The sequence below is a fragment of the Megalobrama amblycephala genome, linkage group LG13, assembly GCF_018812025.1.
Source record: "Megalobrama amblycephala isolate DHTTF-2021 linkage group LG13, ASM1881202v1, whole genome shotgun sequence".
In the NCBI taxonomy this organism is placed as follows: domain Eukaryota; kingdom Metazoa; phylum Chordata; class Actinopteri; order Cypriniformes; family Xenocyprididae; genus Megalobrama; species Megalobrama amblycephala.
The window spans coordinates 29,475,734-29,485,257 of NC_063056.1; the positions used below are offsets into that span (position 1 = coordinate 29,475,734).

A 9,524-nucleotide genomic window follows, 5' to 3' on the forward strand; every position below is an offset into this window, starting at 1 on the left:
CAAAACAAAACAAATAAGCAGTTTCCAACATCCAGTGATCATTAAATTTATCTTTTGAATTAATATTTTATGAATTATATGTATCTGTGCTGCTAAAATTGTAAAAACTAAAGTGCTTCAGTTTTGCAATCTGATGTAATACATATAGTTATATAGTTGTGCATATACATTTGTAAAACTGAACAATAACAACATTGGCTTTTGTCTGCCATGTGACACATTGGTCCATCAGTGTTGGAAAGGCCTGTGGTTTACATAAAACTGAAATACACGATTTATGTGTATCATAATTTAATTATATTAAACAATAGCCTGTTAATTAAAGTTTTGAATGGTCTAAAATTAAATGTCTGTTTTGACTTAATATAAACAATTTTACAACTACCACATTTGGCATGCATAATGTGGAAAGGGTCTATTAGCCTATTAATGTAATAATAAAATTGCTCTCACATCGATCATGAAAGTGGTCGAGCTGATTCATACTTGTTTTAGAAAGAGCATACAGTTTGTCTAATATCCAGGGAGTAAAACGTACTTTCCCACAAGGAAAATTGAAAGGGATAAACAACATATAACATTCACAAACAATTCTTCAGCATTTTTAGATAAGAAAGCACACTTTAGGTGAAAGGTCGGAAAAAAACAGACATTCACACGAATCCGTTTGTCAGGTGACCACCAGGCACATGACTTGGAACGATCCGCCCGCATTTCAATAGCTCAGTTGAGTGACACTTTATTTAGCCAACCAGCATACGAGTTACCGGACGGCCGTCCAATTACACGCGAGTGTCGATCTTAAGTGGGCGTTTCGTCGAGAAGGGAAACACAAGAGACTGAAGATTTAAAGGAGAATCCATAATAAGTTTGCTCTCATCCATTTATAGTGTAACGAGGTTTTATGTTTGTTCTCTCAGCATTTATTTTATGCTGGTTATATTACTAATAATCGGGCAGGTTATATTTTAAAGGGGTTGGGGAGGGGGGTCAACATGTCGATCCAGTACGAGGCACCGCTGGCGGACAGCTACGGGGTGGCGGACTCATTTCCCAAAGATTTCGGATATGGAGAAGAGGAGGGAGACATTGAGGACAGTCCTAGTCCCTCCGACAGCAAACCAAGAATCTTGCTGATGGGATTAAGGAGGAGCGGAAAGTCCTCTATCCAAAAGGTAGGAGGAAGAGATGTTTTTTTTAGACAGTCTACGATCTTTTCCCCTGCTGACTTCTTAGCCGAGCGAGTTACAACCGGGTCAGAGCCGCTCCGGGCTACTTAACTGTCACTGGGCACGGGCAAGATCAGCACTCAGAGCCGTTACAACCAGCCTATTTCTTAAGCAGCGGTGGATTTACGGACTTGGATGCCATACAGGCCTAAAAACATCACATTCAGTTAGCTGGCTAAGAATATGTAGCATGTCTTATGTTCATGTTTTGATAACTCACCCGGCATTAATGTGGCACGTGATTTCTTCATATAAAAACCTGAAATGCTTATTCATACATTCAGCATCCCCCACACCCTCGCAACACCGATGATATAAATCGTACGAACATTCATGGTTTAGCTCATTCTTGTCAAAGAGTTTTCTATCTTTTACTATTTTAGCGCATCATATACGTTATGCAAAGGCTATTAATTGCGTATTGTGTAAGTCGACATTTGAGTGCATTTCTCCTATATTACTCATATTTGTTTAAGAAATTTCGCCATTATAGGCGCACTTTTGCTAATTAAAAACGATGTACACAAAGTAATGAACAGCGCTTTTAAAATGATGAACAATTACATGGAATGAAGACTATAGACATAACAGTCTACTAGAAAAAGCTATTTTATTGTGCATGGAGCGGGTCGCCCCCTCGTGGGCGCTTCCATGGTGACGTCACATGACCGACTGTTTCATGCAATTGATTGGGATAATACTACTGATAATAACAATGGTAATATTATGTTTATCTTATATAGCATTTTCAGCCAGTGCTTAGGCATTTTAAAAATCATTAATCTAAAAGTAGCAAACAGTATAACAACAAACAAGCAGTTCCTTTTGATTCTTTTTTTCCAACTTCCACACCACCAATTCAGGATAAATGTTCCAGGCACTGAACATGAACACATGACAGTCACAACTGCCATACCATGAAACACACAAATGCCGCGGGGAGAGAACTCATAAGCACGCGTGGATGAAAAAAATAAAGAGATGTGAAGCCGCAGTGTCATGCATCCACTACAATAGGTGTCAGACTTTCAGGGTTTATGAAAGGGTATTTGATATGAAATATGCAACATTACGATTCATAATGCCAGTACTTCATTTACGCACCACTTGATTCTCAATGGAAAGTGTGTGAGTGCCGTATTGGTTACTTTGTGGCAAACACGACTTTTGTTTTTTAGTCACTATTTGGCGAAAGATTAAATAAGAATTTCAACTTTTATCACTACTGCAAAATAGTAAACCCTTTCAAAAATTGAATATGGTTGAATTAGATCTTTTTGTTTCGACTTCTTTTCCTCATAATAATTATTTCGCACACTTGGTGTTAGTTTATAGTATAATGTCCAAAACCATTGGTAGTAATGATAAAGCGCCAACTAATTGCAATCAAAAATGTGCAAACTTTGTGCAAAAAGAGTGCAACTTTATAGTGTGCATGATTACCTTGACTTTATGATTTAAGAATTTGAATCTGAGGCCCCCGAGACTTAATCCTTGCCACCAGTAAGCTCCTCATGAAGCATGTGACTGGGCTTTTAGTTTGATTTCACAACTGGTTGACATAATTACCCTTTGGAGTTGAGACAGGGCACTTCGAGAATGCTTGTAATGTTTTAAATGTCTTTGACTTATCAGGTGGTGTTTCATAAGATGTCCCCCAACGAGACCCTATTTCTGGAAAGCACCAACAAGATCTATAAAGATGACATCTCCAGCAGTTCCTTTGTCAACTTCCAGATCTGGGACTTCCCTGGACAAGTTGATTTTTTTGATCCTACCTTTGACTACGAGATGATTTTCAGAGGAACTGGGGCCTTGATATTTGTCATCGATGCACAGGTGAAATGGGAAATTCAAAGCCTTGACTCTAATTACTGTATACACCCAAACAACATAGTGATGCATTTCTGTCAGTAATTCGAGATGGCTGTATTTTTGTGTGAAACGTTGTAATTACAAATGCTGACCAGCTATATCATATTTGTTGGTGGAATATTTAAGGTTTTAAGTTTATTTATTCAACTTCTTTTATTTCTACCCAGATAAAACAGAGCTTCTAAGTGTCTAAGTTTGTTTGTATGTTTCAAAAAGAAAGTCATTTAATTTAAATGAATCAAGTTTTAAATTTAAAGTTATTGTAAAGATTGTGTTTAACTGTAGTTGATATGGGTTAATGGTTGTAAATGGTTAATTATTTAAATCTTGGCATTGAGTCCAGATATTCTGGTTTCATTTAATTGAATGGTGTTTGTCATTGAGGCTTGGCTCATTGTATCTCATTGGCTTAAGGTAAAAATAGACACAAGATTGACTGCGTTTCTGCTGATACAGAGGAGTCGGTATCTTCTCTCAGCCCTTCAGTGTTTCTTCTAGCTGAAAGTTATTTTAAAGGATATGGTTGATTAGATTGCAGATTAGCTAATAACTAGTAGAAGTCTCAACTACAGCAGAGTGTGATATCGCACAAATGATGTGTTGTTGTGTCAAGAAGAGCTGTTAATGTTCTTGTCTTCTGTTATTTAGAAGAGACTGCTATATTTTTGCATCATTTATTTTTTTAGTTCTGCATTCTTTTATTTTGTAAATATGTACAATGTAATTTTCAATTTCTTTGGTAGCCTCAAGTATAGCTTTTTCTCTAAACCTAATCAGTCTCGATTGTACATTGCCAACTCATAACATTTTGTATTTTTTTTTCTCTGTATAAAAGGATGACTACGTGGAGGCCCTTGGTCGACTCCACCTAACAGTATCACGGGCCTACAGAGTTAACCCAGAGATCAACTTTGAAGTGTTCATCCATAAAGTAGATGGCCTGTCAGATGACCATAAGATTGAGACCCAGAGGGATATACATCAGAGGGCTAATGATGACCTGGCAGATGCCAGCTTAGAGAAACTACATCTCAGGTAATCATTTGCATTTTATTTCTGTGCTGTTTATTGATTAAAATACTCCTTGATTATATGTGCCAGGAATATGTGCTGGCATATAATATGTGCTGGATTCCCATGTTTCAGTGTTTCTGTGATCTGAGAAGATGGAACAGAAATCCTGCATTGATGTAGATGCATTGTGATTTCATCATAATTTTTTAATGTGACATTCTTAATGTTTTCATTTTGCAGAACAGCTAATTAATGTGTGAATATGTGGAAAGGATGTTTCTAAAGTTTGATTTTGTTTCTTGGTTTGTTTATTTTATGTCACTAAATCAGAGAAACTACTGTAAGTCAGAGCCACTCTGGTGTTGACTTAATAATGGATGCAATGGATTGATGTTGAAAAGTGGTTCTCCAAGGAAATGGTGATGTTTCATGAGCTCTGTGTTAAATCTCAGTCATTATAGGCATTTGCAAAATTAATTTTGTTATCAAATTTTAAATAGAGTGCCACTTATGGTTGGATCCGATTACATGTTTTTGTTTTGTTTTTTTCCTGCTGTCTTCACTAATGCTTTAAAATCTCCTGGTACTCTTTACTGAAAGTGAAGATGAATACACAGCTCTCAACCCTCTGATCTAAATAAAGAGTGTCTGCTTAATGATGCATTATCTGAAAATATTTGCATTTACATTTGTAATATTTGTCTTTATCAATCCAAATATGGCAACTTCAGATGCTCTGATCACCTCAGTAAAAAAAAAAAGGCATACTTTTTAGTTGCTGTTTAGGTTACTATAGTTTTTGGGACCATGTGGATGTTAGTATCTATCGAGGAATTAGCTCTTATACAATTGAATTTACATGCTAAAGCCACACTAGGAAAGCAAGAAGCTTGTTTTCCTTCAGCTCTGTTTGGTACACCAAGTCAAGTGTACAAGAGGCTTGAGTGGTCAATGCTTCGTAAACAGGCAAGGGTGAATTGCAAGCATACTTCTAGCAGAACATGCTAGAAGTATGCTTGCAATTCACCATTGCCTGTTGTTTACAAAGCACTGACCACTGACTTCACTTGGCAAATGAATGTTTATTAGACTTGCACTACTATTTATGGTGTACAAATGTTTATTATATTGTGTTGTAATAATTGGCAACTACTATCATTTCTTACAAGTAATAGTGTTGCTCATCTTATTTGCAGAAGAGAGCTTAGAGATCTTTGCACATCAGATCGGTCTGATATGAGAGGATATTTGATTAAGTCAGAGCCTTTAAGCTACTTCTGTTCTGGCAGATTCTGCTGGCTTTTGTCTTGGTAACACTTCTGTTCATTTGGCAACAGATTTCGCTACAAAAACATTGCAATTTTTTGTCTTCCCAATATATAGCTATGTAACTGTTTTTACATAAATACCCCCCCCCCCAGCCCCCCCATTTTGACTAAGAAGTGTTCACCACATGCACATAGATGCGAGATTGCCGTTTTCAGGTGTGAATGTTCTGAGAAATGTTTCTTTAACTACCCTGCAATTTACTTTTACCAGTACTAGTACCTAAATGAGAACCTATGAAAAGCATTACACTGAATTTAGATCATTGTGCTAATAATGGTAAAATGAGAATTAGGTGTATTGGCTGTATTAAATCTATCGGATGTTTTGTATCTCATTCAAAGGCTTTTTTTTTCTGTCCTCTGCAGTTTCTATTTGACCAGTATATATGATCACTCCATCTTCGAGGCCTTCAGTAAAGTTGTCCAGAAGCTCATTCCTCAGCTTCCCACACTGGAGAACCTTCTCAACATCTTTATATCTGTACGTGCCTCTACCTCAAGACCCCAATGTTTCTAGATGGTTGCACCTTAATGAATTTTCATTCCCTCTTTGGTCACTACATTATTGTCATTATGAAGAATATATAGTGTTGTTGTTGCAGTGGAAATGGCTCTCCATCTCTGATGCAGTCATGCTCATGCATGTTTTATTATGCTCTCAGTGCTGTAAGATCCCATATCAAACCCTGCAGGGCATTATGCAATGTGTGTATGTGTGTTTCTCTGCTAATAGAATTCAGGGATTGAGAAGGCCTTCCTGTTTGATGTCGTCAGTAAGATTTACATCGCCACCGACAGTTCACCGGTGGACATGCAGTCCTACGAGCTCTGCTGCGACATGATTGATGTGGTCATCGACGTCTCCTGTATTTACGGGTCAGACTTTGTATATGATTTTTATTTGCATATAGGAGCTCTATCATTCTATCTATCTATCTGTCTGTCATTTTATTGTTTTAGTTCTGTCATTCTATCTATCATTTTATCGTTCTATCTATCCTTTTATCTGTCGTTCTGTCTACCGTTTTATTTGTCGTTCTATCATTTTATCATTTTTTTTATAGTTCCATCTATCATCGTTTTAGTTCTGTCATTCTATCTATCATTTTATCGTTCTATCTATCTATCCTTTTATCTGTTGTTCTATCTACCGTTTTATTTGTCGTTCTATCATTTTATAGTTCCATCTATCATTTTATCGTTGTTTCTTTTTATCTGTCGTTCTGTCTACCGTTTTATTTGTCGTTCTATCATTTTATCGTTTTATAGTTCCGTCTATCATCGTTTTAGTTCTGTCATTCTATCTATCATTTTATCGTTCTATCATTTTATCTATCCTTTTATCTGTTGTTCTATCTACCGTTTTATTTGTCATTCTATCATTTTATAGTTCCGTCTATCATTTTAGTTCTGTCATTCAATCATTTTATCGTTCTATCATTTTATCATTCTATCTATCTTTTCTTCTGTCGTTCTTTCTATCGTTTTATTTGTCATTCTATTTTATTGTTTTATAGTTCTGTCTATCATTTTATTGTTTTATCATTCTATCTATCCTTTTATCTGTCATTCTGTCTACCGTTTTATTTGTCGTTCTATTATTTTAGCGTTTTATAGTTCTGTATATAATTTTATCATTTTATTATTCTATCTATCTTTTTATCTGTCGTTCTGTCTACCGTTTTATTTGTCGTTCTATCATTTTAGCGTTTTATAGTTCTGTATATCATTTTATAATTTTATCTATCCTTTTATCTGTTGTTCTATCTACCGTTTTATTTGTCATTCTATCATTTTATAGTTCCGTCTATCATTTTAGTTCTGTCATTCAATCATTTTATCGTTCTATCATTTTATCATTCTATCTATCTTTTCTTCTGTCGTTCTTTCTATCGTTTTATTTGTCATTCTATTTTATTGTTTTATAGTTCTGTCTATCATTTTATTGTTTTATCATTCTATCTATCCTTTTATCTGTCATTCTGTCTACCGTTTTATTTGTCGTTCTATTATTTTAGCGTTTTATAGTTCTGTATATAATTTTATCATTTTATTATTCTATCTATCTTTTTATCTGTCGTTCTGTCTACCGTTTTATTTGTCGTTCTATCATTTTAGTGTTTTATAGTTCTGTATATCATTTTATAATTTTATTATTCTATTTATCCTTTTATCTGTCGTTCTGTCTACCGTTTTATTTGTCGTTCTATTATTTTATCGTTTTATAGTTCTGTATATCATTTTATCATTTTATTATTCTATCTATCCTTTTATCTGTCGTTCTGTCTACCGTTTTATTTGTCATTCTATCATTGTATCGTTCTATCATTTTATCATTCTATCTATCTTTTCTTCTGTCGTTCTTTCTATCGTTTTATTTGTCATTCTATTTTATCGTTTTATAGTTCTGTCTATCATTTTGTTTTATCATTATATCTATCCTTTTATCTGTCGTTCTGTCTACCGTTTTATTTGTCGTTCTATTATTTTATCGTTTTATAGTTTTGTATATCATTTTATAATTTTATTATTCTATCTATCCTTTTATCTGTCATTCTGTCTACCGTTTTATTTGTCATTCTATCATTTTATCGTTTTATAGTTCCATCTATCATCGTTTTAGTTCTGTCATTCTATCGTTCTATCATTTTATCATTCTATCTATCCTTTTATCTGTTCTATCTACCGTTTTGTCATTCTATCATTTTATAGTTCCGTCTATCATTTTATCGTTTGTTCTGTCATTCTATCATTTTTATCGTTCTATCATTTCATCATTCTATCTATCTTTTCATCTGTCATTCTTCCTATCATTTTATTTGTCATTCTATTTTACCCCTGTGAGAAACCGTTTTTACTCTGTTGATAGTTTTGAAAAGGTTTTTAATCAAGTGAGCCCAAGCATGGTTTTAAGATTTTTAGAGGAAATAAATTTGAAACATCTTTTTTAATCTTCCTTTGATTTAATTATACTTTATTCTCGCCATGAATATAGCCGTTGAAGCTGGTATGGCGTTAAGAAAGAAAGAAAGAAAGAAAGAAGTCATTCTATTTTATCGTTTTATAGTTCTGTCTATCATTTTATCGTTTTATCATTCTATCTATCATTTTATAGTTGTCTATCATTTAATCTTTCTATCTATTATTTTATCTATCGTTTTATCGTTCTATATCTAAATTTCTCTCGCATCTTTCTTCTGTCCATGGAAGCACTTTAAAACTTTATATTCTTTGCCAACTAATATGCTTTACTGTTATTTTTAAAGTAATGAAATGTGACAGACACCTTATTTTTATCTGTCAGAATGATGGAAAGCATTTTTAATTATGTCATTGTTTTAACATTTCTGTAAATAATGGAAGTTGGATCTAGAATTGCGTTATCCAGTGTTATTCCAATGCTAATTCCATTTTAATAATGTACATTAAAACTTCTGATGTAACATTTCACCATGTACATTTCTACATACTGTTAAAAAATGGCCATGGTTGTAGCTTTCATTAAAAATGAATTAGGTTCCTTTCCTCTTAAGAAGAGGAGCTCACATTTTCCTAATGTTATTTTTTTTGCATGCATATATCAGTTCTGCATTGTAAGTGTATGGTTTGATCATGTAGATTAAAGGAGGATGGCAGTGGCAGTGCATATGATAAGGAGTCTATGGCCATCATCAAACTCAACAACACCACAGTGCTGTACCTGAAAGAGGTCACCAGGTTCCTTGCTCTGGTCTGCATCCTGAGAGAAGAGAGCTTTGAGCGCAAAGGTACACCACAGTAATACTGTTATATTGCTGTCTTTGATACTAGCGGTTCTTTTTAACTCTCCTTTTTGTGCCACAGGATTGATAGACTACAATTTCCACTGTTTCCGGAAAGCCATTCATGAAGTGTTCGAAGTGGGTGTTTCCACCTCAAGGACAAGCAACCAGCCAATTGGCACCCCTCTCATGAAGACTGTTGCCTTAAACGGAACCCCCAGGAGCACTGTGTAGATAGATGGCGATAAAGACAATGATGAAAAGTGCGGAGATGATGGAAAAGGTAATAAGAGAGAGAGACTATAAGATGGGCTGCA

At 34.7% G+C, this 9,524-nt stretch overlaps 1 protein-coding gene across 1 annotated transcript in view; it reads left to right on the forward strand.

Annotated features, from left to right (window-relative positions):
* The first annotated feature begins 802 nt into the window (after window positions 1-802).
* rragca (Ras-related GTP binding Ca) overlaps window positions 803-9,524 on the forward strand; it is a 10,050-nt gene continuing 1,328 nt past the window's right edge. The window contains exons 1-7 of the mRNA XM_048153126.1: window positions 803-1,175; window positions 2,865-3,068; window positions 3,940-4,139; window positions 5,813-5,927; window positions 6,180-6,322; window positions 9,065-9,213; window positions 9,290-9,524. The exon at window positions 9,290-9,524 is cut by the window's right edge and continues 1,328 nt beyond it. Coding sequence (XP_048009083.1) covers window positions 996-1,175; window positions 2,865-3,068; window positions 3,940-4,139; window positions 5,813-5,927; window positions 6,180-6,322; window positions 9,065-9,213; window positions 9,290-9,441 — 1,143 coding nt within the window. The 5' untranslated portion in view covers window positions 803-995 and the 3' untranslated portion in view covers window positions 9,442-9,524. The remainder of the gene's footprint in view (window positions 1,176-2,864; window positions 3,069-3,939; window positions 4,140-5,812; window positions 5,928-6,179; window positions 6,323-9,064; window positions 9,214-9,289) is intronic.